The sequence below is a fragment of the Solanum stenotomum genome, chromosome 1, assembly GCF_019186545.1.
Source record: "Solanum stenotomum isolate F172 chromosome 1, ASM1918654v1, whole genome shotgun sequence".
Classification (NCBI taxonomy): domain Eukaryota; kingdom Viridiplantae; phylum Streptophyta; class Magnoliopsida; order Solanales; family Solanaceae; genus Solanum; species Solanum stenotomum.
The window spans coordinates 7,653,712-7,679,340 of record NC_064282.1 but is presented as its reverse complement, the minus strand read 5'-3'; the positions used below and the strand labels follow the sequence as shown (position 1 = coordinate 7,679,340).

Genomic DNA, 25,629 nt, shown 5'->3' with positions numbered 1-25,629 from the left:
CAACAAAGGCCAAATATTAAAGTTTGTTCAAATACAGGCCACTGACATAGGTTGGGGAGGGATGGAGTAATTTAACTGCTTAAACCTTTCAAGTTATTGGAATGTAGGTGAGACCTCAATGTTACATATCAAAATTGAAGAATGTTCTAACTTTCAACAATAAAAGTTCTTGAAAGTTGTTTCCTGACTGCCCAATCTGTGGAGAGTTTCACATAATAAATCATATATATTACCAAGAATCTTCTGCAACTATCTATCCATATGACATGTCAAGTCTGCCTCTCCACTAAGGGCGGGGCAAATTGCAAAATTGGTTCGTAAACGGGCATTTAAAGCCTTAGCTAATTAATTTTTCTCAGTCTCGCTGCCTCAATCGAATATCTCAACAAACACTGCTCTTAGCCTTTTTACCATGGCAGCTGAGATGCACCAAAAAGTGAATCTATCCGATAAGAAGGGGTGTCTAAGCACCAGGAATACTTGCCTTGCATCAAATTCACAGTTCTGACTTGGATTCCTCATCTTCTAATGGAGTATCGCTAATGGTTTTTTGTGTTTCAGCAGGAGGTGCTGCCTGGTCTTGGGGATCAAAGTCTTCACCCAAGATCTTTGCAGTAACGCGTCTAGCTTCATAGTCAAGTTCTGGCCACTCTGCCACTATCCTCTTGGCGCCCTTCAAGATAAACAAGAAAAAAGTGGAGCTAATGATACAAAGGACAAACTGCAAGTAGAAGATGTTGGCTTATGGAATGAAATCATTAACACGGTGAGGCAGCTCAGTTATTACCTGGAGCTTGGGTTCTTTTGTCATGGGATTATTGCAGAGGTCTATTGTTTTTGCCTTGGGCTTTGTTGCATTACCACACCATGACTCACACCAAAGCCATTCTTGTGGGAGTGAAAAGATGGGTACAGTATGCTGAGCATAGTTTGGAAGATCCTGAGATACAAGGATTCTTGTCAGTATAAAAGTAAAGAGCAATATAATCATCATATTATGGAAACCTTAAAGCTTGGTGGCAATGTCTCAACCACTTATATTGAAATGTAGATGCAGAGAAATTTTATCAGGAAATTATATTGATTCTAAACTATGGAACTTTTTTCCTGAAATGCTTGGGAAGATTCCTAACTTTACCATAACATATGCATGGTGTAACTTGTCATTGACATAATTTATGCCAGGTCTACTTGGTTGTCGTAATACCAATTAATACATCCTGAATATAGCCACTGTAATCACTATGCAACAGCAAGAATTACTAGTTTTAAGTTGCTGGACGAAAAAATTCAAATGGAAAAAAGGCATCTTAGGATAATAATGTTTAACTATCTCCATTTATAAATAATAATTTCTATATTTTCTTAAGTTTTCTAATCTAAAATGAAGAAATTCAAAATGGAAAGATATCTGATTATAAAAGAATTATCTACTTCCAGTGCGTACACTAGCAGAAAGCACCAAGTAGAATGCAAAGACATTGTGTACCCTCAGAACCAACACATTATCGCTTGCTTCAAGTCAAAACAAAAAAAAGGAGATACTTATGATGAGCCAGTGTTGTAGAATGTTATGATGATTGCACATGAAAGCATTCACTTGCCTGATCCAGATTCGAAAGACTGTTTGGATCCTTGCTCAGGGTCTCATAAAACACTCGTAAATTATCTCCCGCGGCAGTCTCCCGGAATTTTAGCAGATCGACAACATATAGAGCACTGCAGATAGCATTCACCATGGCAGGCTTGTTCACTTTACAAATAACTACAATTATTATATATGTGATTAAACATATCAGAGGTAATGATACCTAATATGATATGGTCTTCCTCGTAAATGCTCCTTCCAGAAGCCCTATTCAATAAATACAAAGAACATTAGTGAACAGCTTAGTCAGTAAATGCAAAAGTTTGAACAGCTGATGAGTAGTTCCGTTCTCAGATAAAAGGACAATGAGTGAGCAGAAAGAGAAGTGGTAAAATAATAGAAAGAAATGCCGATACTTGTTTCCAAAAACGATAGCCATCCATCTCCCTGTTGTTATCACAGAAAGGTGTATATGCAAGGGGCCGTCCTTTCAAATCCATGTCATAAAGTTCTCCCATGTCAGTTCTTACAATTTGGTCTGCATCTACGAAGATAACCTGCACGATAACACATTACAGAAGTTCAATCGACTATAAGCTCACAACCAACAAAATACAAGATCTAGTAGGGATAATGTATTGAATTCAAAAAACAAATGGGGGGAAGGGAGGGGGGGAAGGGAGGGGGGGAATGAATACCTTCTCCAGCGCCAGGGGGAAAATGACATCAAGAAACAGAATTTTATATGCCCAAATGATTCTTTGCTTCTCCTTTTGTTTGTGCAACCATGTAGGCCATTTGTAGGTAATTAATTCATATTCAAAACCATATTCTCGAGCCATATGCGGGATTACATCCTAAAAGAACAAAGTATCTCATTAGTTCAACGTGTAAAATTTAAAGATTGAAACAAGCTGCTAAAAAGAATTAAGGTGAAGAATGCAAGTTAAGTTAGCAAACCTTGAACTGAGGAGACAGATAGTTTTTTATGAACCAGAACTTCACTGGCCGTTGAGTATTCTTCAGAACACTTAGTATCATAATTTTTAGGAAGCGTTCATATCTGCAATGTACATCTTAAAGCTATTAGATGCTGAAACTACAATAGAAGCAGAAAATTAGGGAGATCATATTAAAGTCTGACCTAAACTTCTTGGATAAGTAAAATATAAGTCTGACCAAAACTATACAACTGTCCATAAATTATCAGGAAAGTAGGTATGCCATATAACATTAGAAGTGAAAAATATATGAGAATAAACTAACATGGCAAAAAGATTTAGTTTCTTTCTTGGGTTCTTTTTCTTGTTAGAAATGAAAAAAGTAAAGCATTCAAAGAGACCACCTAAGGAGCATCAAAATGCAGGGTAAAAGAAAAAGATGAATCCAAATCAGAAAACTCACAAGTGTCCAGAAGCAACAGAGAATATGTTAATCGTCTTCCCATGACGACCACCGGTTACCTGCTCCTTTGATAAGGAAAAGAAATCATTTAACCAACACCATCACTTTCTCTACATAACTTCATGTGTATGATTACTATATTTGATGAGTGGAACTTGAGGAATTACCACTGGAGTGTTTTTACTCTTCTTTGATTGGTCACTGCCACCAATAAATCCAGAAGCCCATTTAAGTATATTAGAATTCCAACTGTTCTGGTTACCCTGCGAACAAGAAAATTAGAATTCCTACAGCTTATTAATTATTTCAGAATTACTGATCCATAATAAGTTCTTTTCTGTAAAGGGAAATGTTTTACAAAATAATAAAGGGAAATCATCACCTTTTTCTTCTCTTGTGAATGGCTATCATCATCAGCCGAAACCAACAGTTTCTCATGTTCCTTGCCTTTTTTCTTAACCACTTCCATGTGAACAAGTTTACCACGCAAATCATCTATAATAATCCGTTTTGACAAAGTTGTCTCCTGACCACCATCACCATCGTCTTTCAAAGCATAAAGCTCTGAGCTTCGACCAGGAGCAAGCTGCAGGTACCAAACTCCAGGAAATGCTTTCATTTGCCAATAACCCAAATTGGCCATGACAAGTGTGTCAACCAAGTGAGGTGTACTTTTAGTGCCTAGGATTAGCTGAAGGCCTCTAGGAGGCTCATGATCCTTCTCAGAGCAATGACCTGATCAAATAGTTTAGAAACTAGAACAATTAACTCATTTGCAGTGGAACTATGGCATTGTTCTTCTTTAGCCAATATCTGGGGTTACAATTAGGGAATTAGCTCATCTGCAGTCCATCCCATTATTCTTCTTTCGCCAATATCTCAGGTTACAAAAGTGATTACATCAAATAGAGGAGAACGAAGTACCTGTTAGGACTAGTGCTTCAAGTTCATACACTGCTTGTAGTGTCCTAGTCTCTCCTAGATTTTCAAGCAACATATTATCTAGGTCATGGCTGCAAGTTTAGGCAGATATCATCACTAAGTAGCCTGTGAAATATGCCATTAGTATAAGTTCCATAATCTTTTCAAATACTTACACAGCAACTACAGGCTCAACAAGCCATGGCTCAGGAACATCTAGATTCATAGTCAGCGTCTTAGAAGGTGGCATATTAGCAAAAAACGCTTTGGGACCATAAATGGTGTAATCTGTACTACTAAAGTCATCCTGTAAAATTAGCATAAATGAGACAGGGAGAACAATATGTCTGAAGGACTAATTCATCAAAAAAATTATGACTGAAGGACTTGCAAAGACAAGTTGTTCTGACATACCAGTGTTGGTATAACATATCTGTAGTAGTTCTTCAATGGAAGATCAACCAGTGAGCTCTGCAAGAAAAATGAAAATGAAAACTTCCTAAGCCTGAGGTTTATCGACAAAGCCATTACGTTGAGATCTTTATGATACAACAGAGGCAACATATCTCAAGACATGCAAACATCGTAGATGTTTCATTTGATTAATATAGAGGCAACATCTTAGGACATGGAAGTATTTTGGAGACAAAATGCAAATTATTCAAGATAAAACCAAACTTTTGATTGCTCATTTAGCCCGGCTAAATGAGCAACTCTCAGCATCCATTTCTGACTGTCAAGAGCAAGATAACCAGAGTACTAATATTTCATATTTGGAGGATCCTAATTACAAAAAGGAACATTTTTTTTTTTTGAAAGACCATCTTCTAATTCAGCCAACAACGACAACAACATACCCAGTGCAATCCCACAAGTGAGGTCGGGGGAGGGTAGGACGTACATAGACCTTGCCCTGAACTTTCAATTCAGCCATCTCTCACAATTCAAACTTTAACTGCTTATGAGTTTCAGTAGCTTCAAAACTGGGTTTCTTCTTCTCAAACACTAGCAAGGAGCAACTACCCGACTTCCTTCCCTTTCTAACCTCTGCATGGACATTCACCAAATACGTGGATGATATATGGAACAGTTTAGACTCTCTGTCTTTCGCTCCCTTCATTGATGAATAAATGAGAGATTTACATCAGCTAGCATGCACCTCAACTAATAATGAAAAGTAAATTCTTGCTGAAATGTTCCCTTTAACCATCATTATGTTGTCGAGCTTAAAGCATATCATTTGTTCTAATCTAGCACCCTACAAGTGATTATAAAACATTGCACTGATGTTGGCTAATTTTCCTTCTTCTCTGATGCCATGCATCTTTCAAGTGACCAAGTCCAAGGACTAACCTGTCTTCAGACCCTAAAATCCCATTAGTCCTACTATGAAATATCGATTCTATCAATCATCCCATTTCAGAATCAAGTCCCCCCCCCGAATAAGTAAGGTCCCGTGATTGCCCAAACCAGCTCCTAGCCCAGGACTCCCCCTAAGTGATAAACTGTAGAACACAGTACAGAGGCAGTTCCACTGCCAGTAGAAATCATGGGAAAGTGCAGAGTTCTAAATAAAGTAGTGACCATTTTCAATGGTTGTCATATACTACTCAAGGAAATCAACTCACCATGGGGTTGAGTACAAGCCTCATGCTTGGCCGAATGGACTTTGACACAAGCCGAAGAAGAGAAGACAACTTTTGACCAGATGAGCTCAAGGGGTCAATGACAGCATCAATATGAATGCTGGAATTTTCATTTTCCAAAACAACAGCACTGCAAGAAAACACATTAAGAACATTGATTTAATAAAACGGAAATCTCAAAACCAAAAAGAATTCATATAAACCAAAATTGTGCAACTTCTAATAGAGTGTTCTTCGTGTTTTCAGGGAAAAGGAGTCAACATGAAGTCCATGACTTATTTACATGAGAATATTTTTGTTTGACACACATAGATGCATGTTCACACCATGACTGAACTTCGAGCACATTTCACAGTTTTATGTACTCTCTAAGTTCAGATATTTTAAAATCCTTAAGAAAGCTCAACCTTAGGCAAGAGTAAACAACGAGAACCCAGCTGCGTCCTTCTCAGACCCCAAAGACGAGAGAAAAGTAAAGAAACTAGAATCTGGTCTTGATGCCACAAGTTAGAACAAGGAAGAAAGATAATATAGCCGCACGACAGTGAGGTGCTGCATCTTGGGTTAGTGAGAAGATAGAACTATTTATAACATGCCTACTTGAACAGAGAGGTATTTTCCCAAAGCAGCAACATATTTAAAGGTAGGAAAGATGACTGGTGACATAAAGGAATAATCTTACTACCCAGCAGCATCTCTTTCTTAAATATAGCACTCACGCGTGTATGAAGAATATATCCTAGTTTTACAAAATTAAGCTGAGGAATATCTTTCTGCCCAGTGTTTCCATTTCTTCCAGTCCCTACTTAAAATCTTTAACCAACCTTCTTGCTTCCTGTGATTTTAAATTGCAAGAAACATGCAGGGTGGACCACCACAATGAAAAGATGCTACCAAAGTCATATGTCATTGTAATTCAATGCTTTAAAGGGGAAGTTGGGACTCATCGCAGCACTTGCAATGGTGAGGAGACTCTAAAAGCAAATATCTCAAATGCCTTTGGCAGTTCCTCCCATGTGCTTTAGAACATTTCATTTCTTATACTAGTTCTTAAGCATTTGAAAATAACTTGAATAAAATGTTTGTTTGCATAAAACATTACACATTTTTGTTCAACAATTTATATTTTAGCAACTAGTGTATTTTATATCCATATGTTATAGATAGATTATTTTTAACTTTAAAAATTATTATCTTTAATTTTTCCATAAAAGAGTAATGTGAAAAGAGAACAAGCGGCAAAGGAAATGCTTATTGAATATAGAATTAATTACAGACAAGAAGTCTCTTTATATAAGAAATTGGAGTAACCTGTAACAAGAAAAACTTCACTAAGATGAGATTCCTGATTATTTTGATAAGAAAAAATGGCCAAAAATATCCCTGAACTATTTGAAATAAGTCAACTTTACCATATGTTGAAAGTAAAATCCACATCATCAATAAAAATTGTATTCACAAAATGGTGAATTTGACATGTGTTACCTGTATTTCGCAGACAGAAGTTCAAAGCGAGCACCTTCGGAATTTCGATCCCTCATAGCAATTGAAGATGAGACAGACATGATAATGTCACTGATGAATTTACTACATTATCACAAAAAAATTAGCACAATGAAGAAAATAGTAAGGAGAACTTAACATTGAAGAAATAAAAAAAAGCACCAATTAGCTTCTTAAGTAAAGATGACCCTTGGAAATTGCTAGTGTTAGAATAGGAATAGGTTTATACAATCCTATTATAATAGGAATAGGTTTATACAATTCTATTAGAATAGGAATAGGAAGAGAAATAGAAATAGGAATACTAAATAGCATCCTACTTGGTAAAAGATTGTATTCTAGGGTCTATAAATAGGGTCTCAATGTAATAATGTAGACACAACAACAATTCAATAATATTCTTTTCCTATATTTCTCACATGGTATCAGAGCTTGTACGATCTTGGTAAACAATCAAAGAGCTTCCACTGCCGGCAGGCGGCTATTATCCATATATGCCGCCCGTCCGGCCAATGACTATGTTAGCAAAAGTTGGGTCACCGTGTATCTTTCCTGGTGACTATTTTCTCATATCTAACACCGTGTCATCACTCCGGTGACTACTTTCTTATATCTAATTTGTGTAGCACCGTGCCATCATTCCGGTGACCACTTTTTCATATTTAATTTGTGTAGCACCGTGTCATCATTCCGGTGACTACTTTTTCATATTTAATTTGTGTAGCACTGTGCCATCATTCCGGTGACTACTTTTTCATATTTAATTTGTGTAGCACCGTGCGATCTTTCCGGTGACTACTTTTTCATATCTGGTTTGCGTAGCATCGTGCCATTTTTCTGGTGACTACTTTTCATATTTAATTTGTGTAGCACCTTGCCATCCTTCCGGTGACTACCTTTTTTTGCATATCTTATTTGCATAGCACCGTGCATCTCTCCGGACTACTTTTCATAATTAATTTGTGTAGTACCGTGGATTTTACCGAACTACTTTCTCGTATCTAAGTTGCATAGCATCATTTCTCTTTAGGGTTGTGCCATCATTCCAACCATACATGTATAATTTTTCTTTTTCAGTAGGGTTGTGCCATCATTCCGATCCTATCCATATTATTTCTCTTTTTCAATGGGGTCATTCCATCTTCGAACTATCCTAAATAATTTCTATTTTCTAGTTGGGTCGTGACATCATTCTGACCCTACCCATATAATTTTATTTCTTAGATTGTGACCACTTTCAGCCATCAAATCTAATACTCCGGCGTATGAGCATGTTCCGACCAATTTTTTGGTGACTTTGTTGTTTAATATCGACTCATCTATTGATTCCAACATGATCCATACACTTTATACTAGATTTTGAGCACTTTGTTGCTCAGGGGGAGTTTAGTAGCCTTGTATGTCGATTATATGAGTCACTCTATGGTCTGAAACAATCTTTGCAAGTTTGGTTTGGATAATTCAACACTGTAAGTTTATCACTCTGTGTTTTATAAGCATTATGCATCAAATTCAGTATTTCATGAGAAGACCAAGCACATTGAGATTGATTGTCAATTTTGTGAAGCCGAGTGATCAACTTGCAGATATCTCACCAAGCCCCTCATCGGAACTCGTGTTAATTACATTTGTAACAAGCTAGGTTACATGAATTGTATGCACTAGCTTGAGGGGGAGTGTTAGAATAAGAATAGGTTTATACAATCCTATTAGAATAAGAATAGATTTATACAATCCTATTAGAATAGGAATAGGTTTATACAATTCTATTAGAATAGGAATAGGAATAGGAATAAAAATAGAAATAGGAATACTAAATAGTATCCTACTTGGTATAGGATTGTATTCTAGGTCTATAAATAGGGTCTCAATGTAATAATGTAGACACAACAACAATTCAATAATATTCTTTTCCTATATTTCTCACAATTAGAATACTAACTAGGTCCATAAACCAAAGATCTATATTTATTTTATGCTGGAAGTTGGTCAAAACTTAAATAAAATTAATTATATTTTTTATGACAAGGGAACCCACAACCGCTACCTTTAGGTACGGACAACGTAAACCCTGCTCCTTCGCAATAGCTTGCAAACCACACATGAGAGGTGAACTACACTAGGCAAGTCTGATGTAGCGAGCTCGGACTAGAAGGTCAACCCTTGCTGTTGTAGGCAAGGGAATTCGAACTTGAGACCTCCATGATGGAAGTCCCACGTCAAACCTCTATAGAAATTACAATATCCCACCTTGTATAAAATTGACTAAAGAACGCCCAGTTTCCAGAAAGCAGCCATAGGAATGTGTCATCTAACAGTGGCATAAAGCTTTAAAAGACACCATTTCTGTGTTCAACTGTCGTTGATTGTGAGGCCATCATCTGAATTCTGGGGAACCCAGCTTTAAGAAGATGTTTGCAAAACTTTAAGACACTACTCATATCTGGTAGCTCCATTATGATTCCATATAGTATAGATATGCAAACATTAGAAGCATATTAAGGATGGAAACAGGGGTATCAAACTTGAAGAAACAACTTCCAAATTTTCCATATAAGCAGTTGTTCACAATTGGCAGTAGAGCAGAAAGCATAAAGGGAACACATAGAAGAACACAAATGCACAAACCTTGTTAGCGTATCAGGGTCAATGTTCTCCCATTGTACTTCTTCAATTATTTCCACTATATGCTTTATTCTTTGCTTAAATTCCAGAGACTCCAAAAGTTGCAAATCATGGCTCAAGAATGTTGTGTTGTCAGCCAGGCTAATCACCTATCAAAGTGGTCAAAGACCATTGAGTTGACACAGAACAATATAACGTTCATCAAAAACTGATAAAAAGAATGTCTCCTCAAAGCACACCAACACTCCAAAGATCATGACGATGGAATCTGAAAAATCAAAATAGTCTTGGAGGACAAAAATTCCATAAGACTCCGCATTTCAAACTAATGCAGTGGACACAAATCAAACTTACTCTCCCATTTGTAATAACTGCATTGGCACCATACTCCAAGCCAACTTCTCCAAACAAAAACTTCCCCACCTGTAAATGTATTAAAAATGAAGGATAAGGAGAGGCTATTCAGCAAGCATGCATCTAATCAATACCTTAGCCGCAGAGCACAAACGAAAATTATTACTCCCTCAGTCCCAATTTATATGACTCACTTCCTTTGTAGTTAGTCCCAAAAAGAATGACACATTTATATATTTAGTAACAATATAATTTTAAAATATGTATTTTACCCTTAATGAAATGATTTATAGCTATACAAACATCTCTGACTTATTTTGGAACACAAACTTCAAAAGTATTTCTTTCTTTCTTAAACTTCGAATCAAGTCAAACTACAACAGAGGGAGTACTTCATATTGGTATGATTGGTGTCTCTCTGAATGCTTTGACCATACAGTTCACAAATTGAAAAGGTAGTGTTGTTCTCTCATCTGAGAAACTGGGGTCTAATGATAAATGTTTGCTTAACAGGTAAAATACTTTAGCACTCTGGTTGATAGAAGGAGTTAGTTATTGAGATAGCTAACCCATAGAGTAGGTCGAGAGCATTCTACTGTGTTGTCCACACAATTATTAGGAAATGTTCCAAAGAATTTCAAGTGAGCACAGCTAAGATTAAAAAAAAAAAAAGCAGATCCAAATGGCATCCTAAGCATTTTGCAACTTCTAACCCATGGAATTAGTTCCCATATATCGGTCAGTTCCCATGTACTGGATGCTAGACGAAATATAAAATTCAAGGCCATGGATGAGTTGATCTTGATTTAACACAGCCTTCGTGAGTTGTTGAACAGACTAACTAAAGCCAGGAATAGTCGGGTACCTTCTTCAAGTGCATTTTCAACTTCTCATCAGAAAGTCCAGAGAGAGCAGACTTGAGTCCTTTTGAGGACAATCCATTTGAATTAGCCAGTTCAAAGACCTTATCCATAAATGCCTCACTGTTTTCAGTGCCCGCAGAAGATGCATGCATATATTCATGTTGGTAAAGCAAACAAATTTGGTCCAGGAACTGCAGAGCGCCTTTCTTGTGACTGCATGTCATCATTCAAAGCAAAATGAAGAAAGAAAAAAGTACAGTTTAATGAAGCCATTAGGAAAAAAAAGTACCCAAAGAAAAGAACCAAAAGAGTAAGTACAGACTTATATGATGAAGCTGTGATTTGGAAAACTTTCATGAAAAGAATGCTTGGTGAATGAGGATCCTGAATGGAGTTAAACAGCACTCCCAAGCGTCCAGTTGTGGTGCCCGCCATCTGCAGAAAATCCAAATACTTAATTCCCATAACCAAGAATATTAAGAAATAACAAATGATGAAGAATGCTGTGTGTGTGTAAATACACACCACACACACACACACACACACATATATATAGAGAGAGAGAGATGGAGAACTACCAGATAATGTATTCCTTCACGAAGCAATCTCATCCCTTTCTCTGATGCCATATTGACAGCAAGAAGATGAGTCACGGGCTTCAAATCATCTATTGCTGGAAAAGAAATTAAGACAACACAAATGAAAGAGATACTCAAACATGTTTCACATTAAACAATAGTGTTAGGCCGAGTATAGCTTACTTTCTGTAGAATGTAAGTAGCTGATTTCATTAAAAAATGAGTTGTCTGCTAGAATTAAAGCAGAGAGAGATACAAATCTCGGTTTGACTTTCCCTTCAGCTATAATCTATGTCAACGAAGAGACAACAATGTTCCCAGTTATTTCAGGCACTAAGCACAAAAGACAATGCAACATATTTTGGGAAAACAAAGAATTGTACCTGTGGGTTATAGCGCTGCACACCATTCTCTGATAGAAACTTATCCAGGATGTCTGTATGAGAGTTTATGTGCCCAAAATAAACGTGTTCTTGTATTTTAGGAAGCTCATCATTCATTGCATTCATAAGAGCATCCTGCCAGTAGAAGTTCCAGGTATATAAAATAATGTTACAGGACAGTCTCATCCACCTAGAAATAAACTTCAATAAACAGATAACCAACTGATATGGAGATTGAATTTTTTTTTTTTTTTTGATAACCGAGAAATCCGTCTGTGACCCGCCCTTTGGACCAATCACAGCCTTCTAAACTCGGTGGATAATGGGCCTGCCCCTCTACCCTTCTCCACTTAAATACCGGGCTTCGCTTTGCATGGTGTGGGGCTTGAACCTGCGACCTAAGCCACAAATCCTCCACCTTTTGCCACTTGATATGGAGATTGAATATTTCGGCTTGATATAGCTTATACAGCTTTTAGATCAATTAGTAACAGATAAAATTAGAAACAAATTTACATGAGTCACCAATTAGTATCTCATATATATCAGGTCTCCACGGAAAAACTCTATTTCCCTAAACCTTTCTCAAAAGCAAACTCCATATTATTGGAAATGTTGAGAATATAATTAACTAATGAAAAGTGTGCACTCTCTAACAGCTTAAGCTTTTAGATGAGATGGTCACACACTTCAACATGGTATTAGAGCAGGCCGAGGTCCTGGGATCGAATCTCACCGCCACCCAAATTAAAAAGAATTTTCATGTGCTTGGCCCATGAAAAAAATCAATCCCCCACGAGAGAGGGCGTGTTGAGAATATAATTAACTAATAAAAAGTGTGCTCACTCTTACAACTTAAGCTTTTAGATGAGATGGTCATACACTTCAACAGGAAACATATCTATCTTTGAGCAACTAAAGCACATGGAGAAAAGGCTAGTTCATGAGACCATGACATCCAAATAACAAATCTAATTTCCTAAAGAAATTACCCAACATAATCATTATCCTTTTACTAAATGCCATACTTGTCTAGGAGATTTTTCTTTTACCTTTCTCAGTGAATCAAACTTCAGAAAATGGTAAAAGTGGCAATTATTGAGACCATTTATGTAACTGGAAAATTAGTTGCACAACTATAAGTAGAGACCCAAACTTAAAGTTAAAAATGTCAGACACAGCCAAGTTTTCAATAATTTGAATCTGTGATCATAAATAGGGTTATACCTCAGTGGGCTCATGGACAAGCCCATTGAACAAGAGGCAACATTGTCTCTTAGCCAAACCTAGCTTAAACACAAACAGAGAGCTTTCCTCAGAGAGTTCTTTGAAAGTATGCTCCTTCTCCAGTTTCAGCAAGGTATCTTGAGGAGGAGTTTTAGCCTGAGGTCTACAAAAAGACACAAGCAGTAAATGTTTTGGAACACAAATTAAGAAAGGAACAATCTATCAATTCAAAAAATTAGCAATGAGAAGCCATTGTAATGCATGTAGCTCTCAACAAAACAAGCAGAAAAATGAACTGGACACTTGGAAAATGGTAGACTTACAGCAGTGTTTCCACAAATGCACCTTCAACATGGTGTACTTCAGGAGGATCTTCAGCAGCTGACTCTATTCGCAATTTGTTTACCTACATTTCTAGGTGAAACTGTTACTTAACTGTGTATATTTATATTACACCAAAAACACTACTGGAGCAACAGGAAAAACTCAAAGTAGAAGTAGTAAAAAATTTTCTAAATTTGAAAACCATACACCTCTTGACATGAATCACCACCATTTTTCCAGAAGAACAGAGCATCAAAAGGAAAAACTAAAGGAGCTAGCCCATAACTCCCCTTCATCAGACATGCTCCAGACATAAATGTTCTAAAATTTACACTAGCAAAGGCATTTTCCTATGAGGAGCAATGCTCTATAGATGTTGTGGGGGAAGCTCCATATTATCTATGAGAAGTATGTAAAAAGTAGAGAAGCCACCCGAAAATATGGATGTCTACAACAAAGAAAACCCAATCATCTACACTAGCAAAGGCATTGAGGTGAGGAAAGAAGAAGAATATGACTGAGTAGAATAAAAATACCTATGAGGCATGGCAAGTGGTGGAACTAGCTATACAACATTGCAGGTCATGAAAAAAGTTGCACACTAAAATCAGGTTTCCTTTGTTCTTGGATAAGTAAATACAAGTTTTTGTTCACAAAACCCAAAAGATTACTTCTGGAAACACAAAGAGACCGGTAACATGCAGAATTGCATATTAAAAGATAGTAATAGGCAATTACAGCTAAGACAAAATGGCTCCCCTCAAAGGCAAACAAGTGTTTTGCTTTGGGGTTTTTTATCAGACACTCCTTTATGCATCAACTTGTTAACCTTCAGGAGAAGCTATTCACGTACTAACATGGTAAGTACACATATGAAATCCCCTGCAAGCTAACATATTCATTAATAGGCAGTATACAGAATAGAAAGTATTGAAATCATACATTGCTCAGGAACTGGAAAGCCGTTGCAATTCCGCGGTTTTCCTTGATGTAGATGAAAAGACGAATAATCTGCAAAAAAAACAATACAGTTTTTCATCAGTTCATATGCATCAAGAACAAAATTAAAAATTCAAGGGAAATAAAACTGTAAATGAAACAAAAGAAAAACAGTGAAAAGAGTTCCTTTTTTTCAATATGTAATGAAAATTTTTGAGATCTTAGTACACCAGCTACATGTAAAAAGAGTTCTTATGACAAATCATGTTCTAAAAGAAAGTAATAATATCATCAAAAGCTCACATTTTGTAGCAAGTTGCCTCTATGACAAAAATCATGCATAAGGGTGCTAAGTTTACCAATATCAACGTCTTGATGCATGCGTTGTTATTTACCAATCAAAAAAAGAAAAACAACTAGATGCATGCATGTATACTCCAAGCTGTTAGAGACTTAGAGTAAGGTCCAATTAAATACTTATATAAGTTGCAAGCTATTTGAGCTTTTAATTACATGATACAAATCAGCATAGCTAGTAGTAGAATATTATTACTCCCTCCATTTCAAAATAAGTGAATTGTTGGAGTATTATACACCCTTCAAGAAAAGAATATTAAGACATTTTATTAGACATTATTTTCCATTTATAACCTTTTTAATTATTGCCAAATTACTCTTTAGAATGACTAAACATTATTTATAATTACCTCCAACACTTCAAACCAATTATAGATTCTTGTACTCATCACATAGGAAATCCAAATGAAGGGTAAAAATGAAAAAACATTCTAAAATTATTTTTGAACAATTAAGTTAATTTGAAATATAAAAAATGCTTCAACAATTCACTTATTTGAAATGGAGGGAGTAGTTCATATACCAAGTACCATATATAAGTATGTTGCAGAAAAAAATTTATGCAACAGCCAGTAATGTATGAAGATGGAAAAATTAGAGCGACCCTATTACTATTACATGGCTAGATACAATACTTATTAATTAATCAGGAAAACATTTCCAGTGAACTTCTGCGCCATATGTAGGGCAAATAAGGCATAGAAATCTATGCAAATGTACCCTGACTATACACCTGTTGATCTGAAACACCTTTCTTCATAACTAATCCACTCAACTTATGAACATTGAGCCACTTGGCTTATACCAAGAATGAAAAGCAACGAGTTAAAGGTCCAAATAATCTTATTCAACCAATACTTGTTATTATAACGAGATTTGAGTAATTACCAAACTGGAGAGTTCTTCCTGATTTGGACTATCCTTCTCCTTATAAGAAAGGGGAAGTTGACCACCACTTGATTCGATCTCCTCAATTAATTCGGCAGAGTATAATATCACTCCAAATCTAATTGGAATATGATTCTCAAACATTGAAACAATTGCGTCAATTGTCTGCAAATTGTAGGGAACTTGTTAAACCATATTCTTTTACCACTATCAATTGAATGACAACAAAACATAACCAACTATAAAACAAATGAGCACAAAAAAAAATTTTAGGTTCCCAAAATGATAAGCTTTACCTCAAGCCCACAAATGGAGGAAGGGTCCAAAACATAAACTGCATGGAAGATATTCTTCCGGATGTAACGCATTTGTCCAGGGTAGACTGGCATCAGGATCTAAAGCAAAAAGATGCAAAAAGTTAGAAAATAAAAGTTAATGAAGTGAGGACAAAGAGCCCAATCCAAGGATCAAAAAAACGAGGTACCTCGTTTAAATTACTCCGCCAACGTTTATACATCTCATCCACCTCCAAGTTATTGAGATAATGAACATGATCTGAGCGAAAATCAACACGGAATGTACTAGACTCAGAAGGGGGCAGTGCTGAAAGGAGCTTCCTCACAGTGCTGACAGGAATCTGAAATTCTCAAGCAACAATTACTGCATGAGCTTTTGCTTAACAAAACAGCCATGAAGAAATAAAACACCAAAGATGTTTGGGATATAAAAAATAATAAAGGTAGGACATAAGCATTGATGAAATGCACAACCTATAGGCAAAGGACAAGCGAAACTATAAGGTATGCAAAATTAAGCACCAAGAAACTTCATCTCACATGTTAAGTCCCATGTTTGAATGATCTATTTGCTACAACTTGCAATCATATACTTTTATGCACAACTGCTTAGGAAGTTCCAGTAATGTTCTACGTTCTTAGCATACTCTCCACGAGAAAAGAAGCTGAGGCAACTTCATATAATGGCCATCCTAGGTCGCTAGCTTTTGTAATTGAAATAATGAGCTAAACTTCACCCATAGTTAAGGTTCAAGCACTATAGACTTCTCTTCTAAATGACGGAATATACTCTATTAAACATATAAAGCATTTTAGTTTCCTTAGCAAGATGTTTCTGCAGCATATTCTGGGAATTCACCCCACCCCCGGTAAATCAGGTAATTACTCACTGGTTGCATCAGAAAAGAATCTCAGATAACCAAAAAAGATGTCAAAACCCAGGGCATCGGTATCAGGCATGCCCTTGAGAAGGTTCTAGAGCTTCGCACCTTCATTTTAGAGTATTGATCAGCTAATGATAACTCCTGATGGACCATGTCAACCAGCCTGGAAAACAAATTTCAGAAGTTCTTCAACTCAACCAAGAAGAAAAGGGGTGAGCTCCGCTTCTCACAGTGAAGCGCCTTGGTGATCATAAAGAAAAGTTTGACAAGTAAAATCAGATGCAAACTATAAAGTGAATCAGCAACGAAAAACATTTTTTGTCAAGTCAAAAAAGTTATCAATCTTAACCATATAACCAAACACTCAGAGAACCTTTGTTGAAGCACATACAATTACTAACAAAGGATGGTTCAACTGAATCCTCTCCCATCTCCTGAATTCTAAGTGTAGGCGTCTGGACATGAATTAGGTGATATTTGAGGGGGGGGGGTTTAGTATATGAAGTTGAGTTGAAAAAGGTATTTGAAAGTTGAAGTTGTGTTTGGGCATGCATTTCAAACTTGAAAAACTTTTATTTTCATATTGGAGAAAAATTGACACCAAAACAGGTTTTTGAAAGGAAAAAAATATTATGTCCAAACGGACCAAAATTTTGAACACATTCACATTTCTATTTTACTTCTCCTTATATCGAATAATATAATATAACAACAGATTCTATAGGAAATGAATTGCAGATGAAAAATAAATGGAGGGAGGCGGAAGAGAGGAAGATGGCCTAGAGGCAAGTGAAGGCATTACAGATAAAGGTCAATATCTTCAAAATTGACCAAGGCACCATTCAGGGCCATTAATGACTTTCCAGGTGGAATCATTCGCTGATTTGTAACAATTTCCTCTTTGATAGATTCATTGAGCTGCGTAAAATTAAAAAGCATATCAAACAATCAGATCCAAATATATGTTACATTAGTTATAAAAAAATTCACCACTAGAACACTACACATTCTAACTGAAAAACAGTTTACCTTCATCCGAGATAAAGAAGAGACAACACTAGGAAAATTTTGATTAATTTCTTGCATTGACTGCAAAGGATCAGCAGCATGAACTATCCTCTGTGCAGTTTGATGCCCTAAATCTGTTTATTTATATTTGGCATCACAAAGGGAGTAACATAAGATTAGCTTGATCAAAAAGAAGCTTTCATTTCTAATATTGATAAGTTCTAGGCTCATAATAGTAAAGGTTATCATCACCTTTTAACTCCCAGACATCAAGTGTATCAGAAACTGTTGATGATAGAAGATAATCCCTGAAAGCCATTATTTCAGATGTTAACTCCTGTTTACGCTCCTGCAGATACGGGAAGACAGAATCGGTTCTTCAATGACTAAAGCCTTGGCAGGGTGGATTGCACACAACTATTACAACCACCCAAAAGAATTTTTACTGGACTCTAAAAGCTAATCACACAAGGCATGAACCATAGTGTAGAATTTAAAAAAAAGAGTCTTATTTGCATCACAGCTATAGTGTTTGCATTTAGTCTGCCCTTCATTAATAACATTGTGCTTTCATGGGAGGAAGAGTGAAGTGTTAGATTTTTTTTGATAAAGTAAAAATTTCATTGAAAGAAGGGTAAAACATGCTAGAATACCAAAAAGTAGAAAACCTTAAAAAAATATACATGGTTTTCTACGAAAAACAACCAAACTTCTCTATGGGGCAAATTGTAGGATAAAGTACACGGTAGAGTCGACATGCAGTTTTTTTCTTGACAAAGTTGGTGGCTTAAGCTAATTTCAGCCATATTGAGAAGATCTCAGCAGTAAACGAACAGATCTCTATCCTCCATTGTTGTTCAAATAAGAATTCAAAAGGTGGTGGAAGATATAGAATGGTAAGGGAAGGGGGAGAAGAGAGAATGACGGAGAATTACTGTGTACTCTGACTTCTCATTCTGCATAGCTTCACCAAGTCAAGTCTAAGAGGGGGCATAAAAATACAATAAGACCACAAAGAGAGAAACTTTTGAGGAACTGAGTCAAACAGCCAGCACTTTACCAAACTTACCTTCACCAAAGGTGATCCGTCCACTCAAGCACACCACCGTGTTATTCTTTTACTTAAAGGGAGATATAAGCTCTGTGTCATTGTTATTATTGTTTGTCCTTCAGTGTATTATTATTTAAGTGGTCAAGTAAATAACATTAGGATGCATATTTTTCTTAAGATTTTAAGAGTTTCAAACTAGATGAACACTATATTCTCCACTAAATCATCTTAGTGGAAAAGGTGATAAATACTGGTACTCTTTCCTTTTATTTCACCTGTCAGCAAACACAGTTCATCCTTTCTTATCTACCCAGAACTTCTTTATGTAATCAATAAAGTTCGTCGACATTAATTTTTATTGGCAACATTGTTATTTCTTTTCTGAACAGTAGGTCCACAAAGCCATCTACAAGTACATGTACTGTGTAGCTTTAATCATATTCCTGTATGTGTTCCAAGGCAATAATTCCAATAGAAACTCAAGTTACCAGTTTCAAAAAAATAAAATCCAATAGAAACTCTGTTTAACTTCATTTATCCGTTTGAGATACGAAAAGTTAATAACACAAACCAGAATCCTAGAGAATATAAATCCCCTGACTTCTTGGCTAAGATCTTCAGTGTGAGGATCTTCAAGAGTGACCCCTGCAGCAATAGATAAAAGAAGCATGTACACTTAGTTTTATTTTATCAGGTACTAAAAGAAGCAAACGACATGGGAAAGAAAAATACTTGAGATACAATGTGAATAAAGCAGTAACTTTAAATGTGAGATCAGCACCACTATAACGTTAACTCCTAATTTTTCCAACGAGTTAAGTGGGGTGGTTCTAATAAAAAGGTTTTGCCTCACAGATACGAGTATATTTCATATCCTAAAATTCAGTATTTTGGAAAAATATTTTCACACAATCTGGAAACTAAAAGACAACCTGCTTTCTAACATACGTATAGTCACTATCTAAGAAAACTGGGAACAAATATACAAAAAAAATTGAGTCTCAGAGATTCATTGCAAGAACGAAGAATAAGACAAGTTCAGCCTTGATATCATAAAAATAAAGGAAATTTCTTTCTGTTGATTTTCTTTTGGGAAAATCATGAGATCTAAGGATCCAGTCACTTTATCCTTGATCCAAGCAATGTCAGCTCAACCATGGCAATTGGTAATGAAAAAGTGAAAAAGATCCAGAAACAAACTAGTGTCAGTCTTCCCATTTTAGAAAAACCAATGTTAACCTATAGGAAGTAGTAAAACGTCCTAAACTGGCAAAATTACATTCAACAATATGTTGGAGATTATCGCATCAATACCGCTGCTTGCATCAAGTAGCATGGTTCAGATGAATGCACAATAGAACTTACCTTTCTTTACAGTGCTGTCATCCATAGCCTTGTATTCCATATTTTTCAGAGCTAGTTCCACACCATAACCACCCAAGTTCAAGGAGTCTCTGGTACCAAGAGCTCCACAGGGGGTACTTTTTGATTCACATCCAGAAGGTAACACAGGTCTAACGACATAATAGATTTTCCCCTGTGATAGTTATTGGATAGTCAGCACTAGAACAAATTATAACTCTATTTTTGGTTTTAGTAATAGGAGAAAGAGTACAACAACAGAGATAGGGGCTATTTTCCCTGGTTGATTAAGAATCAAAACAAAGAGAAAGTAGAGAAAAGTACGACACCTTTTGGACATTTTCTTCAATGCCTCAAAAAATGGACAGAGATGACAAAATGAATATTTTTTCTTTCTCTCTCTAGTTGTAAGGAGATAACACTGAAACCCCCACCTGAACCCTTCAACCCCATCTTTGTAGCAAGCATTTTGTTAAGCAAAACTTACTGGAAACAAATTCAAATGTATCAATTGATTAAAATGAAAATAAAAGAAAAGTCATCATGAAGAACACCGAAAAAGCGTTGCAATGCTTCATTCATTGGCTGATTCCAAAAAAGTACGGGACTATAGACAGATGTACCCAGTGACCAATCAGGAATTGTTTTCACATTGTCTCAACTCCGGTCTTTCACAAAAGAACAAAGCATATAAAAGTAGACTGTCACTTTATTCAACAAAAGATTGTGTTCCTCCAACTTGAGGAGAAGTGTTAAGAATCTTTATATATGGCAGGAGTCCATACAATATGTACACTCCAGATGCACAGATTACAAAAGAAAGAAAATATCAGCTCCCAGAAAGGCAAAAAATAAGCTGTCGAAACAGCTAACAACAAAGATCTATTGAGATGATAAATTACAGGAAAGAATCAACACTAAGTACAGGAGAGAGATTAACCCAACCAAAAAGACTAATCAAACATCTTGCTTTAAGGGTAGGGATGAGAGTTGGAGTGCCATCAAAACATCTTTGCTCCTCTCTTTAAAATTTCTTACAAACACTAAAAATCTCCAATGGCTAGAGGGGATACAAGCAACTCATTCTTAAAATCCTATTTTTTGCTTCTTACGAGAAGCATATTGATGACCAAGAGCACCCACTAAGGCTCTACCTTACTTCCTCAACATCCCTTGATGTATTTAATTAATGCGAATGGAAACTATGTGAGATTACCTCTGATAAAGAAAAAAACACATCTTTTGTCATCTAATAAGTTTCTACACTATTTCAGGGTCTTTTCTCACTTAATTATATTGGAGGCTTAATTTTTTTGCTTCTCAAGGTGCAAACGGATGTATCATAGAAAATATGTTTCTTTTCTTTTAGATGAGAGCAGCGAAAAAAGAGATGTTAAATATTGAAGAGGATCCAAATATGAATAGCCATACTGATTTCATTCTGAAGGGCCAAGAGAAAAAATTAATAAGCACAACGGATGAGATAGCAAATAGAGGCAAGGTAGCTGACCTCTCTGGCAGCACTGGCCAAGGTATGATGAAATTGTTCGAAGCAATGGGTCCCCAGAGCACCATATAAGATAGCCACCGGATTTCCTACATTTGAATCTGGATGGACATGATCAAACTCAAAAATCTCGGGGTGCAATGTATCAAGAGATCTGCATACAAAAATATTTAGCCAATATCAAAGATCAGCAGAGCTCACATACATCCGGACATAATCAAGGACACCACCTTATATATGCTCCTTGAAGAGTAAAGAAAGTCAGCGACAGACTTACACTTCTTTGGGGTTCTGCAGCCACACTAGCAACTCAGCAACATCAAAAAATAGTCTCCCACCAGTGTCTACCCAACAACAGTTTCCTTCAGGACTTCTTGGGTTCTCACCAACAAGCAAAGGGTTAACCTTTTTGTTCTTTGCATTGTCACTTTGCTGAAATACTCCTTCATCAGGAGAGCTTGAGATGTCATCATCAGTAAGTGGAAAAGAAGAAAGAGATTCCTCTGCCAATTGACGATAAAGCACTATCCGAGGAGATGCTGATCGAAGAGTGAGAGAAAACTCAAACATGGCTATCAAAGATTCACTTAATAGAGACCTCCCATACTTTATTATTCTCTTCAAGCAATCTTTGGCAGTACGGCAGTCAGAATTTTCATCTGCAGAGTGAAGCCATAACTCGATAAAATCCCAAAAATGGTCCTTAGATTCCTTTGATAGCAACTCCCTGTCCATCATGAGCAGAACATCACAAAATGTAAAAGGAGAAGGCACGGTTTGCTCCTATTACAAGGAAACACGTGAGAAGACTAGTTGAGTACGTTTTGGCAAGAGAAGGAAACCTCAATGTGGTATATAACTACATATCTTCCCTATATTGTCCAATTCTGTTGGATGTCTCCAAATGGATATCCTTAATGTGTACATACATTTCTTTCATGAGCCTGAGAAAGCACTTGTTCAAGCAGGATAGAAGTAACCAAGATATTATACTTCACTGCATCCCTTATTCTTATAGTAAATTCCTCCTTTATTAATTACTCGAACATAACCCTGATTTTCTAGACATGTTTCTTTTACAATAAAATATTTCAATTGCTGCAAGCATCCAGTTTTTTTAACTTACCTACAGTGCGTAGCTTTTTTTCTGCAATTTATCCCCCAATCTGTTTCCTCCTTTTCTTTAAACATGTGATATCCTAAGATTAGAGTTTACAGTACTTTCCATGCAACAATGTCCTTAAACACTATCATAACTCAGGTCTCCAATGGCCGGACACTGTAAGAACTAAAGAACTCTACTTATCCAAGCTCCAAACTAGTGTGCTCAACCGAAAAGGAAATAACTTGTATATCAACATCCTTGATCCTACACTATCAACTCTACTTGGATTTCTATGCACATCACTCTAATACTTACTAAATATAAAAATATGTTACCCAGGTCCCTTCAGCTCAGTTAACAATACAGTGAGTGCTTCACAGTCTACATTAGGGTCCTTAGTTTCTTCACAAATCTTAAGTATTCTTTTAATAAAACGCACAAGAGCATTATTCTACATGATTTACTAAGAAATTTTGAAGAACTAGGTGAGTAGTTAGGATATCGAAAATCAAATAGAATTTCAATACATGGAATAGTTAAAGGATATATCAACATGAAGAACATGCTCATGAAAAGAGAAAAAAGACGAGACCTTGCAAAACTTGCATATATACAACGGCCCATTTGTCTGGTGAGAGGAGGGAACTGATCCTACATATAGACCATACTTAGCGGCCATATAAAATTCAAGTAAAACAATTTAAATATTATATTCATAAATCATTAGGTTATACAGTGGTGGTTGGTAGTGGTATTAGGCAATGGTGGCAGGTGTCATTGTTGTGTGATAGGAGCGGTGGTGGTGATGTTTGAAAATGATGGAGTTGGTGATGGTTGTGATGGTGGAGATGATTGGTCGTACCGGCCGATGGATTGGTGATGCTTGGCAATAGGTGGTAGTGGACTACTGGTTGGTTGTGATGGTGGATGTACTTGGTGGTAGTGACTAGCGGTGGTAGTGAAGGTAGTTGGCATGATGATTGTTGGGGTGGTAGTGACGAGGATGTTGATTTCCGTGGTTCTTCTCACATGTAGTTATTGAATGTATTGAGATGCATATTGGCTAACAGTTGTACTTCTCACCATTGCACTCTCTAGGTACTACTAGTCTTCAAATAAAATTTTCATTACAATTTCTCCCAGAAAAAAGATAAGTTTTTAAATCGCCAAGAGAAGCTGGCAGTTTCAAGGAAGTTTACTAGATGACTGTATGACTTGGTTTTTACTCTCTTACTATTATCCTTTCCCTAAACCATTTACTCAAGTATGAGGTTTCTGCTTTATGCCTTCTACAATTAGACATCACTCAACGGCATATGGGTAAAATGAAATTCCAGTATGAGATATGTTGGCATATATCATGTCTGAAATATGGGCTAGTATGCAAAGACAAGATCCATGATCATCACAGAACTTCCAAGGTAACAACTTAGAAAATAGTAGTTGCACAGATAAAAACAGAATTTCCAGAGAGAATAGCATTGTTCAGAGGATCTAAGAAGGCTCGTAGAAATAATAGGTTGGTTCAGCATTTTTTCATGTAACTAGTTTCTTGTTACAGTTGAAGGCTAGACATAGAACCCTTCCTAGAAGGTGGCTATGGATTTAGGTGCTCTATCGATGTAATGGCCCTTTTGTTCGTTAATGCTATTTACAGTTTACCAAAAAAAAAAAAACTAGAAAATCAGATATACCAATAGTCTGTAACGGAATTCAAAAGATTGTACAATTCTATGGAAGTGAAAGCCATTCTTGGAGAGATAACATAACAGCGGTGTTACCCTTCTTGATTTTCATGGGGATGCCAAGTTGAATATACTAATTTGTCTCTCCTTTATTCTCCAAAAGTGTTTCTATATACTAGTACAACTAAAACTTCATAACATCATGGAGATGCTGAACTCTCATAGAAACAGCAAAGTTTTCTTGACTGGAGGAAGAAGGATTACCAACAAGAAGACAAGGAGTAACAATAAAAGCACTTAAGTTACACAAAATACTGTCTTCCACTGAAAGTTTTAGGAATCCTAAACTCTAGAAAAAAACTATGTAATCTTTATTTACCAAGAATACGCAAGATTTGGAATCATACAGAGTGTACATTCGATAAGTTGGTCATTGACACTTGTCGCAAAAAGAAAAGTGCAAAAAGGCAACCAAAAGCAATACATACAACTTCTACTGCACTTCAATCCCAAAAAAAAGAAGTCAATCAAGAACATACCCGGCTTCCAAGAGTATAGGGGTACCAGACCATTTAGCCCTGAGAGCAACCTGAACATTCTTGGGTTTACTATTTGCCCCAGAAACTGAATACCCAGAAAGGCAAATAGAGAAAGCTACAGCGATCACAACCCAAAACCCAAATCTGAAACGAGTCCCCATTCTTGAATCTTGATGAATACAATGATGTTTCCGATTCATAAGAACTTTTAAGCCATTCAAGAAAATCCTACAATCAAGATTGAAACATTCCTAGTTAGAATTCTTGAACTGCAGATCAAGACTTTGTCCTAAATTAGTAGAGTGATAGGGCTCAGTGACCTGTGATCGGAAAGGGGAGACCCATTTATATAAGGCTTGACTTCTCGGTGTTGTTCGAATGGATCAAGGGTAGTTTAGGCAATGCCTAAATTCTACGCTGATTTTCTGATATGGCAAGTGTTCATTGGTCGGGCGCGATAATACATTTGTACTTTTATAGGCCAGAACAAATAGGATCATTTACTGAATTTACGAAAATAACCTTGTGGACATAATAATTTTTTCATCTTTATTTAAAACTAGTAAAATTACCCGCGCTTCACGTGGGAATT

General features: G+C 36.3%; 1 protein-coding gene across 3 annotated transcripts; it reads right to left on the bottom strand.

Moving 5' to 3' along the window:
• Positions 1–70: 70 nt before the first annotated feature.
• On the bottom strand, positions 71–25,351 carry LOC125877169 (UDP-glucose:glycoprotein glucosyltransferase). Of its 3 annotated transcripts, none has more exons than XM_049558510.1 (37): positions 25,038–25,350; positions 21,986–22,435; positions 21,712–21,862; positions 20,205–20,376; positions 19,411–19,484; positions 18,041–18,137; positions 17,810–17,922; positions 17,583–17,698; positions 16,886–16,943; positions 16,085–16,237; positions 15,897–15,995; positions 15,601–15,765; positions 14,359–14,427; positions 13,416–13,498; positions 13,093–13,255; positions 11,866–12,000; positions 11,666–11,771; positions 11,483–11,577; positions 11,227–11,339; positions 10,907–11,117; positions 10,042–10,110; positions 9,691–9,836; positions 7,045–7,146; positions 5,542–5,689; positions 4,328–4,384; positions 4,090–4,220; positions 3,917–4,005; positions 3,375–3,727; positions 3,160–3,255; positions 2,993–3,057; positions 2,549–2,651; positions 2,287–2,445; positions 2,005–2,145; positions 1,812–1,855; positions 1,605–1,719; positions 788–940; positions 71–673 (listed from the first exon to the last, which is right to left on the bottom strand). In XM_049558510.1, the coding sequence occupies exons 1-37, from the start codon at positions 25,235–25,237 to the stop codon at positions 497–499; spliced, it is 4,971 nt and encodes a 1,656-aa protein (XP_049414467.1). In that variant the 5' UTR covers positions 25,238–25,350; the 3' UTR covers positions 71–496. The 3 variants fall into 3 exon arrangements, 2 of the variants coding, with proteins under 2 accessions (XP_049414467.1, XP_049414471.1); XM_049558514.1 differs by having other exon boundaries at positions 2,993–3,051; XR_007447584.1 differs by lacking the exons at positions 71–673; positions 788–940 and having other exon boundaries at positions 1,604–1,719; positions 1,812–1,899; positions 1,944–2,145; positions 25,038–25,351.
• Positions 25,352–25,629: the final 278 nt, after the last annotated feature.

What these genes read in the sequence shown, in the direction of transcription:
- LOC125877169 (XM_049558510.1), bottom strand. Translation starts at nt 25,237, where the DNA reads ATGAATCGGAAACATCATTGTATTCATCAAGATTCAAGAATGGGGACT. An exon ending in ATCTGTCTCCTCAGTTCAAG is followed by an intron (nt 2,446 to 2,548) that starts GTTTGCTAACTT and finishes TTGTTCTTTTAG; the next exon opens with GATGTAATCCCGCATATGGC. An exon ending in GCTATCGTTTTTGGAAACAA is followed by an intron (nt 1,856 to 2,004) that starts GTATCGGCATTT and finishes TTTATTGAATAG; the next exon opens with GGCTTCTGGAAGGAGCATTT.